Raw genomic sequence first — 23,385 nt, forward strand, 5'->3', positions numbered from 1 at the left:
GAGGCAGTATGTTGCTGAAAACTGAAAGATAGGAGAGATGCCTTGTGCACAGGACTTCCTTGCAGGCTTCCCATAGGAGGCATCTGGTTGGCCACTGTGAGAACAGGATGCTAGACTAGATGGGCCATTAGCCTGATCCAGCAGGCTCTTTGCTTCTTGCGTATTCTCTGTTTCAAACTTGCACGACAGTGTCCCACCACCCAAGCCTAGGAGGCGGGGAGTGTCAGAGCTTCATGGTCCACCCTGATCAAGGAGGGGGAAACAGAGCTGAGGCTCAGGCAGTTTGCAGTGGATCTTTGCATGTGGCTGAAGTATGTGCAGGTTGAGGCCAGGTGAGGAGTCTCAAAAGGAGGGCTTTCTAACACTACAGTTGTGATACCAGGTCAGTTTCCAAACTTCTTTTCTACAGGAGACGACAAGGCAACCATCCCAGTGACTGACACAGAATTTAACCAGGCTGTGAACCCCCAGAGTTTCTGCACTGGTGTTTCCCTGCACCATCCAGCACTCATTCAGAACACAGGACCTCTGATAGACATGTCTGATATCCGCCCTGGCACCAGTAAGTGCTGAAGGCCAGCCTCGAGAGCTCACTTGCTCTGCCTCTCCTCTAGCCACGGCAGGCCCGAACAGGAGGAGGACTGAGAGCCTCGTCTCCAGTAGCAAATGTGGGGCATGATTTGATTCAAATGTGACCCTGTGCATGGCACCCAGTCTTGGTCACATGGTTCCTTTAGGGTGGAACTTCACAAATGCCCCTGGAGGAGGCCAGTCAGGCAGGTGGAAGAGGTGCATAGGAAGGGTTTTTGGTTTCAGGTGGCAAAAAGGCAAAGGTGGGTCGCTGCTCCCAGCACAAATCATGCACAGGTGGCTTTTTACAGGAGGGAAGTGGGCCTATCACAAGTGTCAGTGTCAGGCTACTTCAAGCAGCACATGAACCAGCACTAAAGGCCAAGTTGGTGCAGCTGGGACCCACTTTGAGACCGTGTGGTGAAGGGTAGGTAATAAGTAGAAAAAAATAAATAAATAAAACCTGAATAAATGAAAACTGGGGAGATTGTGATATCCCTCACAAATGTCTTTTGGAAATGATGTACATCAGTGCAAGGACCCCGTGGCCCTCCAGGTGTTGCTAGACTGCAACTACCATCCTCATCCTTGACCATTGGCCATGCTGGCCCCCCTTCGCTGATGTAGAAGCAGCTTGCCTTGCTTTAGAAATAATTTTTAAAGGCAGTGGAGCACTAATTCAGCAGCTTGATGAAAACTAGTTAAATCAAAAGCCAGCTGCCACAGACGCCACAGACTTGCATAAATATGATCTTTGTACAGCAGCATATGGAAGCAACAGCAGTGCACAGTAGCAGCTGGGCCTAGGCTTAGTTTATCCCAGAATAAAGAGTTCTAGATCAGGAAGAACCTATATCTCTTTGCAAAGCCTAAGTGGAGCTCATTCTGTCTCCTCTACTAGACCCAGTTTCCAGAAAAAGTGTGAAGTCAGCACACAGTACCAGGAACAGATACTCCAGCCAATGGACTCTTACCAAGTGCCAGGCCTCCACTCCAGCACGAACCCTCACCTCTGACTGGAGGACAGTTGGCTCCCAGCATGGCATCACAGTGACAGAAAGTGACAGTTATAGTGCAAGCTTGTCCCAGGATACAGGTGAGTCGAGCACCACCCAGTCCTCTCTCTCTCTTGCTCTAGCCAAGCCATCTCAGCACCTCCACAGACAGACTGGCTCCCAGGGATGCATTTCCTCATTTTCCAATTGGCTTGAAGCAGCTCAAGTGCCCTGGAACTGCTCCTGTAGGTGCACTTTCAGGGTTCCAGTTCTGTAACCCCCTTTTTTCCTTGCTTCCTTAGACAAAGGGCGGAACAGCATGGTGTCCACAGAGAGTGCCTCATCCACTTATGAGGAGCTGGCCCGTGCCTATGAACATGCCAAGCTAGAGGAGCAGTTGCAGCATGCCAAGTTTGAGATCACCGAGTGTTTCATCTCTGACAGCTCCTCTGACCAGATGACCATGGGCACCAACGAGAATGCTGACAGCATGACCTCCATGAGCACCCCGTCGGAACCAGGCATCTGCCGCTTCACTGCCTCTCCTCCAAAGCCCTTGGACAGTGACCGGGGCAAGAGTGTGGCTGTGCCTATCCCTCACCGTGCAAATAAAAGTAAGTCTCGGGCAGCCGATGTTGGGGCTTCCTTTGTCCCTAACTAGCACATTACGGAAATGACTGCAATTGCTGCCATGGATAGCTGTAGCTTTTACTCCTTAGAGCCACTTTCCAAGCTGGCAAAGGATGTGGTTCTGGAATGGGGCTGTCCTTTGGCATAAGAAACATTTCTTCACCGTGACATTTCCTGGAGAAGCTACAGCTAGAGAGGGGAGAAATGGTAATTGCTTGGCTGAAACTGGTGGTGGATGGGGAGGGGAGAGAGAACTGCAGCTGCAGGCCAGGTATCGGAGGGGGTTTATTTGGTGGCAATGGGAGTAGGCGTAATCACTTGTCTGTACTCACACTTGGGAAGCAGGCACTGTTTCTGCTACCTCTCTCCCCAGTTGCGCCAAAGATCGGGCTTCCTGGAGGCCACTGTTTCTCCACACACAACCAGACTTGTTTCTTGACTGACTGGAATGTCATGTCCGGTAGCCCTTCCCTCTGCATTCTCCTGAACACAGAATGGCTCTGAACCCTACGAAGTGGTGATAGATTGTGATTGGGTATTGCCCATGGCATGTTCTGCTTGAAAGGTGCAAGCATTTCCTATCCTTTCACCATCTTCTGCCTACAGGCGACTACTGCAACCTGCCTTTGTACATGAAATCAGAAACTTTCTTCCGCAAGCCAGACCTTCATGACCCCTGTCCAGTAGTGCCACCCCGTGAAGCCTCCGTCCGCAATCTGGCTCGGGCCTACCACACGCAAGCCAGGCACCTGACATTAGACCCTAGCAGCAAAGCCTCGACAGTGCCCCACGGGAACGCAGCCACGACTACCTTACCTCAGCGAACTCCAGCCATGCCTGGCTCAGCAAGTGCTGCTGCTGCCGCTGCCCCTGCTGCCCCCCCAAGCACTGAACCCACCACTGCTCCCAGTGCTGAGCCACGTTTGCCCCCCCACACCAAAATGGGGGGGTCTAGAGACTCGCTACTAGAAATGAGCACATCTGGTATAGGGAGATCTCAAAAGCAGGGAGCTGGCGCCTACTCAAAATCCTATACACTGGTGTAGCAGTGGACACAAGACACCAGAGACTTTACTCTTTTCCTGAGTTATTTATATTGAAATAAAAGAAGCTCTTGTATAGAATGGACATTTTTGTATAAATGAAACTATTTTCTTCTCCAAAGCTGGGAGGGGGGGAACCAGCCAAGGGCGCAAAGCAATTTGGTAATCTGTTTTTCACTGGAGGTTTTACTGTTTCACATCATCCTTGAAGAGAGCACAGAAATAGACTGGCTGTGTACTCTCTCATCTCTTCCCCACCCCTCAACTTTCCTTATCAAACAACCCTGACGGTTTTGAAGAGACTCATTGGAGACACTGCATGTTGTTTTACTGTTTGGAAAACCATAGGATTTGCTTCAAGTTGCATCTGCCTCTGTGTTAATACATTTTTATATAAAAACAAAAAGCCAGCGCAGCATGCAATAAAAGTTATGTTTCTATAACATCAGAGCCCTTTGTTTGGGGTGGGCCAGGCCTGGAAGGACATGAAAGGGGATGCAAAGCAGTGCAGCCAGGCACTCTGCCACTTCCAAACCTAATGTGGAAGAAGATCACACAGAGGGGGGCTATGGCAAAGGCACCACACCATTTCTCCAGAGCTAGACCTAAGGAATGTCTGCCCATCACTTAGACAGACAGCTATAATGTCTACAAAAGAGAAAGCAAATGCCAGAGGGGACACTGCAGCATACGTCCTGTAACGCTTGCATTATTTATTAAATAATCTTACTGGCCCTGTCCATGAATGAAACTATGAAATGTCACCCTCATAATTACATACATACACCTTCTCTTAAACACCACCATTTTAAAAGCTCAGATCAAAATGTCATGTTTAGAATGCCATTTTCTTTCCTAAGATACGAAGCACATAAACTGGGCTGTCTAAGGGGAAAAGAGCCCCAAGAGGCAATATGCCACTGTTTGTTTCTTGGAAATACAGCTAGCTCTTCCTGCTGGTAAGTGTTGATAAATGGCAATAAGCCATCATTCTTGTTTGTTTGTTTTCTACAGAAGGAGCAAAATATAAAAGCCAGGACTTTCTACACCTAAACTATCGTAGGGTAGCCCTGCTTACTAGCAACGAAGCTTCATGGGCCATCCAAGGAAATACACACCAGAATGGTGGTGGTAGTGCAGAAGTAGCAACAAGCCAAGTTTAGCAGAGATGCTCTTAGTGTCACAGCCCAGCCTTCCTTCATGTTCTTTCACTACACCTCACAAACAAGAGCTCTGCATCTACAAGCCACTTTGCATTCAAACTGCTCCTAGAAAGCAATCAATGGGTCCAGCAGACTATCCCCATGAGCTAGTTTAAGCTTACCCTGGACTGCTTGAAGTAATCGGGGCCTCCCATACCCAATTTAGAAATTTCAGAGGGTGGCGGAAAAATTTCGAGACACATGTACAGAAAAGCTGTCCAACAATTGTGTGAGCAGAGCACCGCATGAGGGATAGAGTAAGGTTTTACTCACACACAAGCTCCTTTCCAACCATCCCTTCTCCAAACTCCAAGCTTTTCTTGCTTTCAAAGTTGCTGGGAAATAAGCTTGGAACTGGGCTCTAGTTTTCATGCTTGCATTGCTGATACTTGCAACTTGTGTCTGGATGGTCACAGTGGCCCTCTCAGTTGGAGCACTTGCTTCCTTGCTCCTGCTGCTGGGTATGAGACTGGAGTCACCTCGGGATGCAGAAGAACAATTCAATAGAAGAAAGGGCACTACCAGTGAACTCGGAGCAGCCAACTCCACCTGGGCGGTTGGACAAGACAGGGAACAACCAACATTGTCAGCACTGAAGAACAAATATAGGTGAGCTAGTGGTACTGTGTGGGTCTCCACCATGGTAGTTATTCATGAGGCAGCGGAGCTCAGCTTATGGGACAGCCTTAAGTGTGTGCAGCAGGCTGCCCTGTTGGTCTGAATGTGCATGGCCTCACTTTTGCCTCATACAATTACCACTTCCAGCCAGTTCCCCTGCTGGAAAACTGCTCTCTGTCTCAAACTGTTTGGCTCTGGAGAGGGTGGGTGAACATCTTGCAAGGCACGCCATCAAGGTAGCAAGGCAACGGGATCTTTTTTATGGCTGCCTGGTGAGATGGCAAACCATCATGATAGCAAAGCGCTTTTTTGTAACTCTAATGTCAATTACTGACCTTGTGAAAAATTGGTGCTCCAGCCCTGTCTTCAAAGGTCAGTATTAGTAGCAGATGGTGCTGGTGGGAGAAGCAAACACACAAAGCAGCTGACTTTCCCTATTTCTCCTGAAGGAAACAACAGCCCAACCCCCAGCCTAGTATGCAATGTTCTAAGCATCTCCCAACCTCCAGCTGTAGAGACGGTCATCTTCTTGCTGTTTCTACTGCTGCTGCTGCTAATAATAATAATGCTGAAAAATATTTACTGTATTTGCTTCTCATTTTATTAAAAAAATCTCAAAGCAACTTAATAACAAATACAAACAGGTCAGATCAATTTCAAAGGAAAACAACGACAGACAAAAACAACAGGAAACCACACTGGAAGGGTAAGAAACTCCAGGTGGTGGGTTGAGGCAGACTTATTTTATAAGTGACACTTGTTAGGGCTGGCCCCTTCACTAAGTGCCAAAGAAATAACGGTTTCCATCCCTATTCTGGACAGGGCTGCAAAATGCTATGGGGAAGAAGGTGCCACTAATGGCATAGGGGGGGTGCCTTTGCCTCTTTTACAAGCTAGCTGTGTGGTGCAGGGAGCCAGAGTAGAAGAGACTCACCACGAACGAAACTCCAGTTTGGGTTGAGCAACTGAAGCCATGTCTGTATTATTCTTCTGGGGTCAAATGTGGCTTCCGGCCCAGAGTTTGACTCCAGGCTCTGCCTTGCTGCAGCTCAATCTCACTGCACTTATAGATGTAGAAAGGCCAAAATCTCCCCTCCTCTTCAAAGAGATGTCATGTCACAAAAAGCCACCAGGCAAAGCATGGCAGTAACAGAAGTGACTGCTCACTATCAAGGGGAAGGAGAAGTAAAAGAAAGGGATTTAGTGAACATCAACCCAGAGGGTCCTGGCTCTCCTGTTAGCTAGTTTTAAAAAACAGCTCTATTCCTATTCTCTGAGAACATCACAAATTTAATCTCATTTGGTCATTTGCAGAAAAGAGAGTGCATCTCCTGCCCTGCTCACCACCTCTAATCCAATCATTGTGCAGAGGCACTGAGAATAGCAGCAGGAAAAGCCCATTTGCCCAGGACGTGACTTTGAATCATGACTCAAAATTGTCCAGCTGCACCAAAGGGAGTGTATGTGTGTGTGTTGTGGTTGGGAGAGATGACTCATGGAGGAGGGAAGCATTTGCATGCGCAAGGGGTAGCTAGGTAGGGGTGTGTGTGTGTGCGCGCGCACACACATGTGCGTGTCCATTCAGGATGCGCTGACTAGACATGCTGATTGGCAGAAATGCTGGGAGCAAAGGAACAGTTTGTTCTTACCATAAACGGTGTTTCTTCATCGATGACGAGAGGTCTCCAAGTGGGTAGTGCAGCTCCCCCTACAGCTCAGAGAGAGGAAATGCTTCAGCAAATACTTTTGCTCCTCCCCTCTCGTTGAGGCTTAGTTTCATTTCTTGGAAAAGCTTTAGAGATCAGCCTCAACAGAAAACTCAAGGATCAAACATAGGCCACGAAAAAGAGAACACTCATCCGTACAACAAATGTGTTAGGAACAAAACATGTTAGGAATAAGGCCAAGTGACCATCGACAAATAGAGTAGAAAGGAGTCATGGCACTCCGATTCAGTCCCAGCCACCGGAAAATCAATCAATCAACATAAGAACATAAGAAGAGCCTGCTGGATCAGGCCAGTGGCCCATCTAGTCCAGCATCCTGTTCTCACAGTGGCCAACCAGGTGCCTGGGGGAAGCCCGCAAGCAGGACCAGAGTGCAAGAACACTCTCCCCTCCTGAGGCTTCCGGCAACTGGTTTTCAGAAGCATGCTGCCTCTGACTAGGGTGGCAGAGCACAGCCATCACTGCTAGTAGCCATTGATAGCCCTGTCCTCCATGAATTTGTCTAAACTTCTTTTAAAGCCATCCAAGCTGGTGGCCGTTACTGCATCTTGTGGGAGCAAATTCCATAGTTTAACCATGCGCTGAGTAAAGAAGTACTTCCTTTTGTCTGTCCTGAATCTTCCAACATTCAGCTTCTTTGAATGTCCACGAGTTCTAGTATTATGAGAGAGGGAGAAGAACTTTTCTCTATCCACTTTCTCAATGCCATGCATAATTTTATACACTTCTATCATGTCTCCTCTGACCCGCCTTTTCTCTAAACTAAAAAGCCCCAAATGCTGCAACCTTTCCTCGTAAGGGAGTCGCTTCATCCCCCTGATCCTTCTGGTTCCCCTCTTCTGAACCTTTTCCAACTCTATAATATCCTTTTTGAGATGAGGCGACCAGAACTGTACACAGTATTCCAAATGCGGCCGCACCATAGATTTATACAACGGCATTATGATATCGGCTGTTTTATTCTCAATACCTTTCCTAATTATCCCTAGCATGGAATTTGCCTTTTTCACAGCTGCCACACACTGGGTCGACATTTTCATCGTGCTGTCCACTACAACCCCGAGGTCTCTCTCCTGGTCGGTCACCGCCAGTTCAGACCCCATGAGCGTATATGTGAAATTAAGATGTTTTGCTCCAATAAGCATAATTTTACACTTGTTTATATTGAATTGCATTTGCCATTTTTCTGCCCATTCACTCAGTTTGGAGAGGTCTTTTTGGAGCTCTTCGCAATCCCTTTTTAACAACCCTGAACAATTTAGTGTCATCAGCAAACTTGGCCACTTCACTGCTCACTCCTAATTCTAGGTCATTAATGAACAAGTTGAAAAGTACAGGTCCCAATACCGATCCTTGAGGGACTCCACTTTCTACAGCCCTCCATTGGGAGAACTGTCCGTTTATTCCTACTCTCTGCTTTGTGCTTCTTAACCAATTTCTTATCCACAAGAGGACCTCTCCTCTTATTCCATGACTGCTAAGCTTCCTCAGAAGTCTTTGGTGAGGTACCTTGTCAAACACTTTTTGAAAGTCTAAGTACACTATGTCCACTGGATCACCTCTATCTATATGCTTGTTGACAATACAGAGACTCACAAATACTGTAAGGGTGGGCCTTGGAGACCTCTTGTCATCCATGAAGAAACACCATTTATGGTAAGAACAAACTGTTCCCTCATGGATGACGGAGGTCTCCAAGTGGGACGTACTAAAGCTGCAGACCTAGAGTGGGACAATGGTAGGCCCAGAGGAGAATAAGACCTGTTGCAGAACTCTGGCCAAATGACCCCTCCACCAAGGTGTATAGATTAATTTTGTAGTGCCTGGTGAAGGTACTGGGAGTGGCCACGTCACTGCTTTACAGATATCTAGCATCAGAGCATTTGTGGAAGAACCGTCAATGTAGCAGCGAACCTAGTGGAGTGTGCTGTAATGTGTGGTGAATGCAAGTGTAGGCACCCATATGCTAAAGAAATGCAAGGTCTGACCCAACGAGCTAGAGCTGAACTTGATACTTTTTTCCCCATAGTGGGCAGGATGGAAGGACACGAATAGGGCCTTGAATCACCTAAACAGTTTGGTTCTATTAATATACACCTTCAGTGACATCTGATCTTTAGGTATTGTATGCCTATTTTGTACATCGCCCAGAGTGGCTGGACAGCCAGCCAGATGGGCGACTAATAAATTCAATAAATAAATAAATAAATAAATTTAATGAATGCCATGCCTTCTCTTTAGTGTGGGAAGGGTTAGGACAGAAAGAAGGAAGAATTATTTCCTGTTGCCTGTGGAAGGCCATGTTTACTTTGGTGACAAAGGCTGGGTTAGTGCGTAGCACCACCCTGTCTTTGTGGAAAATACATAGGTGGTTTTCGACAGAGCGTGCAGCTCAGATACCCTATGTGCTGTCATAATAGCCATGAGAAGAACTGTTTGAAGGAAAGAATTCTTACAGGGACTTACCCCAAAAATTCAAAGGAGGTTTGCATCAACATCATAACAATATTTGAGGGCCAGATCTGACCTGCGTCTCCTGCTTTCCTGTGTTGTGGAAAGAAACATGAGGTAATAAGGCCCTGGTAACTCTTATGCCAGACAGACGTATGGGGACTCAAACCAGCAAATGTCTTACGTGCGGCCGAGGTAAACCTAGAGAGCCCCTTGCACAACTAATAAATGCCCAGCCTTCTCCACAGGATGAGCTGGGTTGGAGTGAAATGAACTGGGGCACAAGGACCACAAAAACATCATGGCTGGATGAACTAGAGATGGAGTAAACTCCAACTTATCGTTTCCAGCAAACATGGCCGACAGGTCAAGATGTTCGACTAGCATTATCTCATACAGTCACCTAGTAGAACTAAAATTCGTATTTGAAGAAGAAACCAGTTGCAAGATTAAACAACCTGATTAATTTCAAAATGAAAGAAACATCTCAGAAACTATTGTCCCCAGAAACCAATCAGAATTCCTTAAGGAGTTTTTTTAAAGTAAGAACAACAAACAGGGGAAAGACACATAAGAAACAAAGAAAGAGATAAAGCACGGTAAGGGGAAGAAACTATTATCCTTCAGAGAAAACCCAGGAACACCCACAACTCACTGCCTGTCTACCTTGAGCCCTCTGCCTGCAGCAGCCTCACCTCTTCGCCCTGCAATCCTGTAGATACTGTTGTGCCAGGAACGTTTCTGGAAAGAAAAAGCAAAGTCTTAAAAAAGAGATAAGGGTGCCTGTGGTGCTCAGCCAAAGAGATCAACAAGTCTGCCACTGGCCAACCCGACGCTCCAGGGAAGAACACGAGCAGAACAACATGAAGAGTCATCACCCGTCACATGACCAACAGCTTTTAGCAAGCAGAAGACGACAGCTTCCGAACATGGAGGCTGCTGCATGTCACCATCATGAGTAATAGCTACTGATAAGAGATAGTCCTGAGCATGGATTTGTTTAACCCTGTTACAAAGTCATCTTAGGGAGAGGGTTCTGGTGGCAATTCCCTTTATTAAGACTGAATTGTGTGAAGCAATCCCAGCATCGACTGCTGGGTACAAGTTTCAAACAAGCAGGAAACAAAAGCAAAGTGGGGTTGATTTGGTTTTTGCTTAAGGCTGTCACTACCCTTTGAAATTACTCTTGTTGCAGCAACATAGATCAAGGGCTATTTCACATGTATTCATGTGTGAACACTTCCACACCCCACCTTGAGATCTGCCACTAACCAAGAAAAGCTGCAAGAGCCACAGTGCTGTAACCACCAGAACCCTTTTCCATATTTATTCCCCTCTGTGTGTAGCCCCCTCCCCTCAAGAGAGCTCTTGCCTTGTCCCCCTCCTTTTGGCTACCATGCTGGCATTTTGCTCCAAATATCCCAATGTTTCCCTAGGAACTGAGCTGCTGTCTTCCCTCCCACCTTACCTCCACCTTCTTGGAACAGAGGAGACAACGGCATGGAGTTTGAAAGGGAACTCCAGTGCTCGTTTCCACAGACGGCAGTGGCCGTCACTAAAAAGTAAAGAGACACACCCCACTGTCTCGGTGGCTCTGGGCCACAGACTGGACCTGCCATGGTAAGGGCTGGTGGATGAGGAAGGCCAGTGGCTCCTCCTGGAATAGGCTGTTGCCAAGCTGGGCAGAAGGCAAGCAAGGGCAGGTTAATCCTAAGCAAAGGCAGGGGTCCCCTGCTTGAGACAGCTCCACCTTGTTCCCCCCCCAAAAAAAACACACATTTTATCCATTTGCAGATGTCACTAACCCATGGGGCTCTAATCTTTCAAAATACAAAGCAGCCACAAGAGACTTTCCAGAACTTTCCTCGTCCACTAGCAAAAAGAGGAAGCCCTACCATCCATGTAACAGTGACTGCATAAAGTCCATGCAATTTCAGTACCAACCCTTGATAGAAATAGATAGCAAGAGAGACTCCTAAGTGGCCTGCCAAGCACCCCTGGGACTTCTCTGGCAGAGCTTCTTCTTGAGCCACAGGGAAGGCACATCTGCAGAGGAAGTAGCAGGCACCAGGCAAGAGGGAAGCTCAACTCCAAGGCAGTGCCGGTATTCCCAAGCAAGATCTCTAGATGGGAAGCAGCAGACTCTTCTCTCTTCACCACCAGAGGCACTTGCAACATACAAGATGCCACTTGGGTCAAACAGAGATCCTCAGTCTGTGCAGGCAGTAGAACAGCCTATAGCTTTGCTCACAAATAAGAGCACCAGTAAGGTCGAGTGCCACTGCAATATGAGGTCACCTCAGCAGCCTCAAGTCAACAGCAGCCACATCAAGCTGCCTGTTTGTTCCTCTGCTGCGATCGCACATTGTGCTGTGCAACACCAAGCTTGCAACGGATTAAATTCCTAGAATGAAACCTTTGAGCTCCACCTTCCAGAAATGTCATGCTGGATGGAATTGCCACCCTCCTTTCTTGCAACATGTACAGCAAAGCTACCCCCCCCCCCAAAACGGAAGGAAGTCATCTCTTTCTCCATCTTCAGCCATTGCTCTAAAATAAAAGAGATACTGACCTGCCCCAAACTTTCACCATGAAGTAGAGCGCAGTCATCAGTGTTGCCAGCATGGTGAGAAAATTTGAGAAGTCCCCACAAAAGGCCAGTGTGCCTCAGGTCAGTCCATGAGCCACCCTCCTGCTGCATCAACAGGGCAATCCATCACCAAATGTAGTCATGAGCTTAGAGACAAGGTTGCTTTACATGAAAAACCTGCTGTCCTGGGGTCCTCTAATCTCCAACACTTGAGCCCAGATAATGTCATGTTCCTATTCACACAGAGCAAGTGCTAGTCAGGAGCAGATGTGCAGATCAGGGATTAGGGATTGAGAGGGAGGATTGTACTTTCACTTGCTTTTGAGTAAGGGGCCATCTGCATTTCCACTAAAACAGAGAAAGCATCAAGAAAAAGCCGGCAATAAAGGGATTCTCTTATCTGTGGCATATCAAAAGCCAGAATTCCACAGCTAATGAAACTGTACATTAATTTGCCAAGTGAGTCCATCTCACATAATTTGTCAGACGTCTGCAGGCATAGAAACATGTAACAACAATTCATTTCACCACCACCATCCTCTAGGAGGGTTTTTGCCTTGACTGAGCAACAGAAATCTGGCAGATGGAAAAGTGGAAGGCTCATGAAACACTGGCTAGGGGAGACGAGGTGAAGGGACACACACACACCAAGTTTAATGCAGTGCAGAAAAAAAGGGGCACAACCACCAGAGATGTACAAGAGTCAATTTAATTTGTATACAAAATACAGCCAACGGTTGAAGGCCGACACCAGTTCTCTTGCCATAATACACCCTTTGACACAGGACAATCGCCCTTTCTACCATCTGGGTATACTCCAGAAGGGGATGTTTATAAAGATGAATGATGCTATGACTCAATCACAGGAGAGGAGGACAACTCACAGCACAGATCTGCATGGAGAAATGTGGGGACCAGAGGAAAGAGAGCTGAGCGAACCACTGTCCGTGCCAAGCATGGGTACTGTTGGAGCACCAGTTCTAGGAGATGCTGCCCATTCATTGCCCAGAAAGCCAGACCCAGCTGGAACCTCAGAAAGAAGACAGCAGCCAGAAAGCTGGCCTAAAACAAATGTGAGGAAAAACAGAAAACTGAATTTTCTGGAGGCAGCTTCAGCAAGGAATATGCTTTCGCTACCTTCAGGCACACAGATGTTCACCCATTTGGCTTTGGTTCCAACAGGAGACTGGTGCTGGCCAAGAATATCTGGTTTTGGTATCAGCTGAGTCTCACAGGAGGAGTGCCATTGATGCAGCCCCCAAGAGCATTAGCCCAAACAGCTCTGCTGCTGGGAAAGCCAGTGAATCTGATCAGTGAGAGGAGCTTTCAAGACCCAAGACAGACTGTAGGACCAGGCAAACCAGGAGATTTGAGTGCAACCACTGCTTCCTGCCTTGCTGCAGCATTTTTTGCTCTCCACCCTCACAACAGCTGCAAACTGATCACCTGGGCCTGAACTGGGAAATTTAGAATGACTGGGATGGGGGTATGGCTTTGGAAGGCAAGTCTGACTTCAGATGAAAACCTTACAAAATGGAAGCCAATAGGTACAGAAACCATGCTGCATTCCAGACTGGGAGAAGCCAAGGCTACAGCACAGGCAAAGCAGTGTGAGGCTTCAGGGAGCCATTTTGCTGTTCATGTTCTTGGGCACTGTCCTCCTCACAGAACTCATCTCCTTCCCTCAACCAAAGTGACTTCACCGCCTGGGCATTTTCTTAGACAACAGAAAACCAACCAGAAAACTACTGGCTAGTAATACTTATTTTCCCACTGAATTATTGGTCTATCCTGTGCATTTGGGCCCAGTCACAGCATCAAGAGTAATTTCCTGCAGTGGCCATTCCCTTCATGGACCAGACCTCATGGCCTGGCACAACTCAAGAAAGCAGAGATGGAGGGCTGCTAAGTGCAAGGGTAATGCCATGTATTGCCAGCAGGGAGAACTCCAAGTCTTTGCCGCTGGGAACTACAGCCAGGGGAACGGTCTTCCATCTCGGCCTCGCCCAATTGCCTAGAAATTGTAGACCTTGATTTGGTTGTTGTCATCTAGTCCGAGCTGCAACAAACCAGTGCTGCTGATCAAGGACTTTGGTGCACTTGGCAAGAGGGGGCTGGCAGTCTGGGTGAAGGAAAAGCCCAAGACAGAGCAGACAAAACCAGAGATTGTGGCTGTGTTGCAGTCAAGACACAGGAATGAACGATGGAGCATCCTGGCATTTCCTACAGGAGAGCTCTACCACGTAGGAATGCCAGAGGCTGCTGCAGAGAGCCATCAGGGCAGGCAGTGCAGACTGGTTTTTTTGCTGTCAAGCATCATCCTGCTACATACACCCCTGCTATGCTGCTTTAGAGGACTCTATCGCCTCCCTTTTGTATAGACTGAACACACCGCTGAGATGTTAAAATAGAAATCACACAACCACATAGGCAGGGTTAAGTTTCATCACTACGGAAAAATCTCGGGTTTCTCAGTGTTTGCCCAATCTTTATGCCCTTAGGGAAGTTGCAGCATGGGAGCTGCCTTACACCCTACATCAGACCACTGTCCATCTAGCTCAGTATTGTCTACACTGACTGGCAGCAGCTCTCCAGGGTTTCAGGTAGGGGTCACTCCCAGCCCTGCCCAGGGATGCTGCTGCGGATTGAACCTGGGACCTTCTGCATGCAAGGCAGATGCCCAGCCTCTGAGCTACAGCTCTTCCCCAAGGGCTGAAGTTTGGGCTGGCTTTTAGACATTTTGGGGCTTTGTCTTTATTGAGAAGGAAGGCTGGAACAAAAGGATACACTTTGGAATCCTGCTTGAAGCTTTCCAGCCATTTCTTGTTGGCCTCAATCATGCCCTGGATGTTCGGCCTCTCAGCCTTGGGGTGCTGGAATAGGTGACCTTGCTCGCTGTTAGGAAGCAGAAGGATGGGAAGGAATCAACCAGGAGAACCAGCATTCAAAGTATCCTTGCAAGGGAGGTATAAAGAACCCCCCCCCAAAAAATAATAATGATGTAGTGCTGCAGACAAGAAAGGCAGGGGGATACGGGTAGGGAGAATGGGACATCCTAAGGAACTGTCCAGGCCACTGTTCTCTCCAAGATATCAGGTAACCCCCTTTTCCCTAGTGTGTGCATGTGCAAGTGTGTATTCTGCAACACAAAATGACTCCTCAAAAGAAGCATGCGTTGCTTTGGGATATCAGGTCCAGGCAATGCCGGAAGACAAAGACAACTATTTAGCCTGACTGGTCAGCCATCGGCAGCACTAAGAGGCCTTACCCAGATGTCATGTAACCCAGCTTGCCATCCAGAGGGCCAGGACTTCCACAGGGCAAAGGGAACCTGCCTGGAACAGAACAGAGCATTATTTCTTTGCCCAACACAGGATATTTAGGTACTACAACCAACCCCTCTTTCCTGGCACTGCCCCATCATCATTCTTTCTAGTAACTCACCCATTCAGTCAGTCCAGCCCTAAGGAGAAGGCACAGCTGGATGACACTTTGAGGCCCTGCCTCCTCACCTCATCTGATCTGGCCTGGAGGAGCAGGCCAACGAGGCCTGTGTTCAGATAAGGAGCCCAACATGCACCCCTTGAAAGACCCAAAGAAGAAGGCCAAGGAGGATTGCCCCTCTGCTCAGGAAAGCACTTCCTCAAAGGCACTTGCTCCATCTTCACAGGGAAGATTCCCTACTGAAAGCAGGGTTGGTTGGGAGCTATCACTGGCATGGCAGGAGCCGCAAGGATACAAAATCAGTGTTTCCTCCTGAAACCCTTTGCACCTGGTAAGCTGAGAAGTGGAAACCTGTCATTTTAGGCACCCCAAGACTCCTGCCCTCACCTGCACAAAACACAGCCCTTCCTGGGGGTGGGGGTGAGAGAAGATGTAAGCAACCAAAATAAAAGAAATAAAGCACAAAGGAAAGAAACCACTGACTGATCCATGCTTGTGGGGGCTTAGCAGAGCCCAACATAGAAACTGCTCCCCAGCCGAGAGGCAAAGGAGTCCCCTGACAAGATAGCCCTGCCTCCTGATGGTAGGAGGGCACAGCCCCATAGGACTCGGAATGCACTCCTTGTTCCCTCAGACACCAACTCGTTACAGGAACCTGGGAGTTCCTCATGGGCCCCACAACCACTAAGGGATTTGTGGAATAAGTGCCCAGGTAGCCTGCAGGAGGAAGAACTCGGGGCAGATCAGGGAGAAAGCCACACCAGATTCCAAGCCTTCAGGCGCTCCAAAGAGACTGCCCCATGAACTTCCCTCTGTGTTTGGAAACTCAGTTCTCAGGCCATTAGGTACTGTTGCCACATTCAGAAATGGATGAAAGAGACTTCTCTCACTGCTCGTATGCCCCCCCCCCAGATACTTTTGCAATTCCCCATTGGGGAACTGCAAGCTAGGGCCTTCTCCCTGGGGACAAATCTGCAAATTAAATGGGCCAGTATCTACCTTCCAATTACCTTCCAAATCTCAAGAAAACAAAGTGCGCACAGATTCTCACCGGGAAAATACTTGCACCACTTTTCCAGCAACGTGTTGTTCACAGACTGGCCAGCCAAAGCAGAGGGGCTGGGACCTGAGCTATTCCAGGCCCACTGGGGGCCAACAGTGGGCACAGACGGGGCAGCAGAAGGGGCACCTGCCAGAGGGATTCCATCTCTAGGCATTGGGGACCCTGGATGCTTGGTTGGAGTGAAGAAAGGGAGCTGCTGGTTGCTGAAGGTACTCAGGTGTTCAAGGACAACAATCAGGTCCCTGGTGAGGCACTGCAGTGAGTTGGTCAGGTAGTGGATCTCATCGAAGGGAAGGAACTGGTGGTCTGGTTTCATGTCAACCACTGTAGGGAGAAAGGAGAGAGAGGATGTTGGCGGAGGACAGGAGGCACATAATCCTTGGCCCTGCAAGCATGAAACCAACCCACAGCGCACAGTGGAGTGTGTGGATGCACAGGGAAGAGGGCACTTTCAGGAAGCAAAAAACATCTGCTGTGATAGGCTGCTCCCAAGTAGTTCATCCCATTCCTGGAGAACAAAGAGAGGATTTACGAGTGCAAAGCTCGGCAGCCGGGGAGAATAAGCTGGGCCAAAAATTCCATACAGCACTTCTGGTTGCCACAGGAGGGTGGGAGGGACAGGCAAAATGAAAGGCAGCACCTTCCAGCTGGAGCAGCACCAAAGGAAGTGAAAGTGCCACACTCATTTCAAAGCAAAGGCAGCTTCCAACACAGCTCTCTCTAAAACGCAGGGGAACAAATCAGACACGCCCAAGCGGGGGCACCTCGTTGATGGTGGGTTGGTGCGAAACAGGCATCAAGGGCCTTGAATGCTCGTACTGTGATGCCATTCAGAATACTTCTTGAACTTACTTTTGCGGGGAGATTCCTCGGTGCTCATCATGCTGCTTGTGTCTTTGGAGTCACTGAGGTCAAAGGTCACCACCTTCTTGCAAGCCACTCCCTTCAGTGTATCTTCCTCAGAGAGCTTGAGAAGGAGAAGAAGCTCTCCTTATGACTCTAGCCAGTACCAGCACTTGCCTGCCTATACAGGTGGAGGGCAAAGCAGAGGCCGCATTCCAGCCACAGCACCAAAAAGAGTAGCTGAGGTAGAAACCACTGCCCCTCCCCACCCCCACCTGGCAGGGATGGCCTTTACAGACCTCTTTTACAGACGCCAGAAAAAGGCAGGCAACCCAGATTTCCGCAGATGCCCCTGCTCCCAAATTCTACTGGTCCTGCTAAGTTACTGAGCCCACAGCCAGGATGCAGGTGCCTTGCATAACTGCTGATGGAAGCCCCAAAGGTAGATCCTAGAAGCTTCTAAAGTATTTTGTTTTTAAGATGTTTTAGAGTATTTTTAGTGTTTTTGTTTGCCACTCCAGGCTCCTTCTAAGAGGAAGCATGGGATATAGATTGACTGACCGATTAATTAACTGGTTGAAATTGGTTGCAGGACACACTCTTCAAAGCAGGAGTCATGAGGCGACTCTTTGTGCAAGCTGGAAGCCATGCTACTGCAGGCAGGCAGGCTTGGAACAGAAAGACGGGTACTCCGACTGGTCCAAGGGAAGCAGATAGACCCACAAATGAAAGCAGAGCAGCTCTTTTGTCCTACTCCAAGCACCTCCAGGGGATTTACACCCTGGCAAGCAGCAGCCTGTCCTCACTAGGGAAACTGACCCTTCCCAGGCAGATGCTGGCAAGATCTTTGTCAAGCTGCTTTGGAGGACTCCTCTCCTGATCCCCCTCCCTGCTCTGGCTCACGAGATGAGACACCCTCAATCATGGCAGGGCTACCTCTTCCAGCAGCGAGGACTCCAACTGGCTCAGCACTTCTTCTTTCTGTTTCACCAGCACTTCCCCCCTCTGGACGCTGGAGTTCATCTCATGCAGCTTCCTTGCTTCCTGGGGTGGGGGGAGAAGCATCTTGTTACTTCTCAGCATCATTCTGGCTACTGCACAGAGGCAATGAAAGAACCAATGAACACTGCTTTATTTTCCCAGGCTTTTTAAATTTGTGTTTTGAGCTTGCTTGAACTCTGCATCTGCCATAATGTTAATCTTCTGCTGCTTTTATCTTTTGGCTGTTTTTATATCATTTGCAAGTTGCCTGCGGAGTGGACACAAAGAATGGCAGGATACAAATTCCAAAAAGAAACCCACAAGGTTCATGGGTGCCCTCCGGGTGCAGGCCCCCAACCCTTGCCTGGCAGCTCCTGCTCTAAGGCCAGCTTGCACCTGCTGCTCCATCCCTCCTGCTGCGAAGTGGCAGGGTCCCTTACTTTCAGCTGGAGGCAGAACAGTCACTGCCAAATAACTGCCTGAGCTTCTCCAGGAGGCAAAAGGCCAGGCTGCACCCACACCAGAACAGGTTCAAACATGCACAATGGCTACCCTATAAGCCCTGGGGAAATCAGACCATATTTCCTTCCACGGATTCTCACTGGAGAATGGTAGAAATCCAGCTTGTCCACCCTCAGATACCACCACGCTATAGCCCAAAAGGGAGGATGTCCTGTTAGCCTCAGTCTGCGGGGTTGGGCACCACAATCCTGTTTTCTCAGGGCTGCCACTCACCACTTCCAGGGTCCTGCGTACCCCCTCCAGCTGCTGACAGAGACCTGGATCCTGAGCAGCCCCTGGTGCCCTCTGGAGGTCATAGCGCCAGTGTCGCTTCGCTGCTTTCAAGGCACTTTGCCTTTTCTGCATGGAGTGAGTCTGGCGCACCAAGAACTCCCTGGCAGTCTTCAAGGAGGCTCCTTCAGTAGAAATGGTGCGCTGTACCCTGCAGGGACAGAAGATCTGGGCAAGACTCCTTGACGAGGCCTCAAGGAATGCCAAGCAATTCCCAAAGCTGCTTTGAAAGAGATGCTTAAGTAACCCATGCAATGTGGGGCTCTCAACCAGCAGCACCAGCAACCTCCCATGGCAAAGGAAGGAGGGAGGTGGGCTGGCCAGCCCCTCAAGCCCCACTGCTTTGCTGCCAAGAATTATCCAAGCCCATGGCCACAAATGCAACACATTCAGTTCCTCACAGTGCATCAAATGCTTCCTTCACTTACTGTTCCAGGAGGATGCCCCTTTCTTCGTTCCTCTTTGGAGTTTCAGATGCCAGCTCTCTAAAGGAAGGCTTGAGGGTTTAATCATTTTTAAAGTCTGTTAGTTAAATCAGGAAATAAAGGCTGAATCCCATCTGACCCACTGAGATTTACGGCAGCTTGGAGATGGCTTACATAAGGGGTGGTCAGGTGTGGCTAACCCGGGGCCCTATCATCATCCCTAACCATCTGGGGCTCATGGAAAATTGTTCAACATCTAGAGGGCCACAGGTTAGCCTTGGCTTAAGTGAAAGAAATATTCAGCAAACATTCAGGCGAGCAACACATTGCCCTGACTCTCTTCAGAATTATCCCACCCACCCACAGCGTCTTCTCTGCTCACACAAAATTTTTTTAGAAAGACAAAGCCAGGCATTGGTCCATCTAAGTCTAGGCCAAGATCAGCATCTACACTGAGTGGCAGTTCTTCTAGATCTCAAGCATCTTTCCCATCTCCACTACCAGACATGCCAGGAACTGATCGTGAGGCATTCTGCGCGCGCGCTCTCTCTCTCTGTCAAGTTCACTACCAGTGGTAACTAAAACCCATATCTTGTGTGAATGGTTTTATTAGTCAGTGATTATTGCTATTATTTTATTATTTATTTATTAAATTTCACATAGGTCTGCTGTTCAAAACTATGCAATATTATGCTATACAACTATATAACATTGCAGCCTTTTCACTAGTTCTATATTGATACCAAATCAATGTCCAATACTGTTGAAAAATCTGAACTGATCTGAGTTCCTCCCTCCCATAATTGTCTATAGTAATGATAGTATCTATTATATCCCATAATATCCTGGGGCTGCAATCCAATACACACTTACCTGGGAGTAAGTCCCATTGAACCCAATGGAGCTTATTTCTGAGTAGACATGTATTGGATTGCAGCCCACATCTTTCTCAGCCAACGATCAGTTGTTGAAACAATATCACTTCTCCATGTCTTGGCAACCATGATCCACACAGCTATTAACATCTGCGATAACAAAACAATCATATATTTTCTCATCCCATATTTTATGTGTCCCAAAAACATTGTTAACAGGGTTCATTTTTAAGTCAGATCCCGTTACTTCTCTGCTGGTAATCCCCCCCCCCCGAATTCCTTAAACTACTGCTCCACTGACCAAACTTTGTTGTACCTCCAACATAATTGAGGCACCAAAGAAAACATTCTGGATAACCAGTGTTACTGACCAGTAGTTACAATACTACTTATGTATTGTTTATTTTAAAAATCCTTTAATGTTACAAATCAATTTTTAGCTCATATTCACACATGATTCCATTTTTCCTCTAGTGTGATAACAGTAAACTATTTTCCCGTTTGTGTTTTACCAAATATGCACTAATCTTGTCTACTATCCAATCTGACAATGCTGTATGAATCCTAAATTGCTCTCCACTCTGTAGGTAAGTGTCCCTAAATGATTGAAACCTCCGTGTTAATGCAACTAATATTCCTGCCTGATAAGAGTTTGTAACATCAGATACCAAAAGCCATCCTGTCGTTTTACCTAACTGCATTAATTGAAATTTGATTCTTGGCATCATACAATTCCAAACGTATTTATTTCAGATTGAATCTTATTCAGATTCTTTCTTTTCTTTTTTTTGGTGGGCCCCTAACAACAAATATTTTGGCCAGCATTTTCACCTTCACAACTCCCACCCCGCAGCCCAATAAATAGCAATTATTCAAACCCTGGCTTTTGTCAAGTAGTCAGACATTATTGTGTATCCTCACTCTTTGAACAGGGTGGCATTGTGCATCACTCCCACTACGAAACCCAGGCTGAGTTTTGGAATTGAAAACTGGTTCAATGAAGAGGACTGGCTCAACTCCCTCCTCCCCACCTGCCCTCTCCCTGGTAATACTCCAAGCACCACTAACCACTGGGACACTCTCTTGCAGGTCTTCAACTCGGAAGGCTTCCTCCTGTTTCCTTGGGGATGCCTCGCAATTTTCCACCTCCATCTTCTTCAGTAGCTCTTGCTTGCTCTTGATGGCTACCTCCAGCTCACTACAAATGATGGCGAGAAAAAGACAGAGTACAACCCACAAGCACACTTCCAGTAGATCTTCATTCAAAAGCTATGGGGTAAAAAATGGGGACACAACAATATCAAAAGGTAGACGACCTGGAACAGCAACATTCATGCAGGAAGAGGGATACCTTGCCCTCCTCTGAATAAGCCAATGAGCTATGCTCAAGCTTCCCACTTCCAAATCCAGAAATGTTGGTCCAATTATATTAAGCCCAAAGAGCCCTTGTATTCAGCACACCACAGGTTGAGCCAAGCTGGAACAAAATGGATGCCAGCAAATGCAAAAAGGCTAGAGTACAAGCAGACTTTGCTACAAGAGTGATGGCCGGGGTAAAAATCTTGGGGCTTTGAGCAGATGAGAAAAGCAACAGGATGGGAGCTGAAGGACTCACAGGGAGCTGTCCCCATCAGTGCAAGGACTTCCTCTTGCGCCATGGAACTTTCCCCCTCCTCCCCGTATGCTCCCTAAATCTGCTCTAGGGTTCCCCCAACCCTTCCAAGCAGACTGGGGAGGGCATGTGAGGCGGGGAAGTTCCACTCTGCACACATGAGGTGGCTACCACCCATAACATGGCATGTTATGGCAAGAGCCAAGCTGTGTCTTCCTTGGGGAATCAGATGCCTTCAGCAAGGATTTTTAAACCCTTTAAAAAGGATAGTCACCCTGGGCTCCTTTTGGGTGGAAGGGAGGGATATAAATTTAATAAATAAATAAATGATTTTAAATTCTCAGAAAATTTCTGAACATGTGCAGAGTAGAGAAAATTCCACTTCTGGGCTCAATTCCACATTGATGTATAGGTCTAGCACTATCTCTGTTCAATTTGATGAAGACACAACTCTACCCTGGCTTTTGGCACCTAAGATGTGTGTTTTCAGGATCCACCATATTCCTTTGACAGTAATTTGTTCTAACTGTTTTTAATACTGAATTTAAAATTGTTGTAACCCACCCTGGGACCTGCTGGTGAAGGGCAGGCAATAAATTTAACAACCACCACAGGTTATGGGAGTTAAGGTCTCTCTCTCTGTCTATGGAGAGCAACTCTCTTTTCCTCTAAAATTCTTTTGCTTTTTCTGCAGGTTCTCGCTTGCTGTCAAGACCAAGCCCCCCTTCCTAGAAGGATCCTTGGACTAATCACTCTAGATAGTAGCTATGCATTCTCTTGAACTAAAATGCTACATAGTTAGGCAGCAAGGGAGCAGCCAAGCTGCAATACTAATAAACTGCTTTATTAGTATTTGCTTTGTCAATCATTTAACATTTCCCCTTTTTATTCTAACAGTCTCTCCTATTCTAAATGGCTGTCATTGCTTTAAATTGTTATTTTTCCTTTTGGCTATCCTGCTTTATTACTTTGCACTACTTTCAGTGAGGGATAGGAAACCTTTTTCATGTTAAAGGTCACATTACTCCAGTACAAAGTCGCTGGGTGCTGCATTTCAGTAGTGAGTAGGGCCGGACACACATAATCACATGCTCTTTAACACATAATAATAATAATAATAATAATTTCTACCCCGCCCTTTTTCCAATATGACTCAGAGCGGCTTACAACTAAAAACAACACACCATTAATACAAAGTATACAATTAAAAATAGAATTAAACTTTGAGAAAAATTAAAACCATAAAATATACGTTAAAAACAGCAGACAATTTAAAATAATAAGACCATATAATGTAGTCACCAATCCTAGGACACTTAATCCTAGTCGTTCTCTATCCCAAATGCCCGTTGAAATAAAACAGTCTTTACTTGTCACCGGAAAGACGGCAAGGAGGGAGCTGATCGCACTTCACTCGGAAAGGAATTCCATAGCCTAGGGGCGGCCACCGAAAAGGCCCTATCTCGTGTCCCCATCATATGTGCTTGAGAAGGTGTGGGGAGCACAAGAAGGGCCTCACCTGAA

General features: G+C 47.4%; 2 protein-coding genes and 1 long non-coding RNA gene across 18 annotated transcripts in view; 1 reads left to right on the top strand and 2 right to left on the bottom strand.

The window, feature by feature from the left end:
- Positions 1-3,319, top strand: part of DSCAML1 (DS cell adhesion molecule like 1) — a 196,909-nt gene extending 193,590 nt beyond the window's left edge. For 9 of the 11 annotated variants that reach the window (XM_061592817.1, XM_061592816.1, XM_061592818.1 and 6 more), the window contains 4 exons: positions 410-562; positions 1,472-1,666; positions 1,868-2,179; positions 2,802-3,319. In XM_061592817.1, coding sequence (XP_061448801.1) covers positions 410-562; positions 1,472-1,666; positions 1,868-2,179; positions 2,802-3,241 — 1,100 coding nt within the window. In that variant the 3' untranslated portion in view covers positions 3,242-3,319. Of the gene's footprint in view, positions 1-409; positions 563-1,471; positions 1,667-1,867; positions 2,180-2,284; positions 2,403-2,568; positions 2,772-2,801 lie in introns of those variants that run through there. The other 2 variants (XR_009758669.1, XR_009758670.1) reach the window with 2 other exon arrangements.
- Positions 3,282-7,706, bottom strand: LOC133368523 (uncharacterized). Its single transcript, XR_009758671.1, has 4 exons — positions 6,708-7,706; positions 5,993-6,224; positions 5,394-5,453; positions 3,282-4,989 (listed from the first exon to the last, which is right to left on the bottom strand). It is a non-coding gene; the product is annotated as an uncharacterized LOC133368523 (long non-coding RNA).
- A 4,811-nt stretch (positions 7,707-12,517) lies between these two features.
- Positions 12,518-23,385, bottom strand: part of CEP164 (centrosomal protein 164) — a 62,276-nt gene continuing 51,408 nt past the window's right edge. For 4 of the 6 annotated variants that reach the window (XM_061592827.1, XM_061592825.1, XM_061592823.1 and 1 more), the window contains 9 exons: positions 21,318-21,447; positions 19,378-19,445; positions 18,893-19,100; positions 18,113-18,220; positions 17,186-17,300; positions 16,322-16,657; positions 15,095-15,161; positions 14,614-14,721; positions 12,518-13,940 (listed from right to left, as the gene is read on the bottom strand). In XM_061592827.1, the coding sequence (XP_061448811.1) occupies positions 13,841-13,940; positions 14,614-14,721; positions 15,095-15,161; positions 16,322-16,657; positions 17,186-17,300; positions 18,113-18,220; positions 18,893-19,100; positions 19,378-19,445; positions 21,318-21,447 (1,240 nt within the window). In that variant the 3' untranslated portion in view covers positions 12,518-13,840. Of the gene's footprint in view, positions 13,941-14,613; positions 14,722-15,094; positions 15,162-16,321; positions 16,658-17,185; positions 17,358-18,112; positions 18,221-18,892; positions 19,101-19,377; positions 19,446-21,317; positions 21,448-23,385 lie in introns of those variants that run through there. The other 2 variants (XM_061592824.1, XM_061592829.1) reach the window with 2 other exon arrangements.

Source organism: Rhineura floridana, chromosome 12 (genome assembly GCF_030035675.1).
Source record: "Rhineura floridana isolate rRhiFlo1 chromosome 12, rRhiFlo1.hap2, whole genome shotgun sequence".
In the NCBI taxonomy this organism is placed as follows: Eukaryota; Metazoa; Chordata; class Lepidosauria; order Squamata; family Rhineuridae; genus Rhineura; species Rhineura floridana.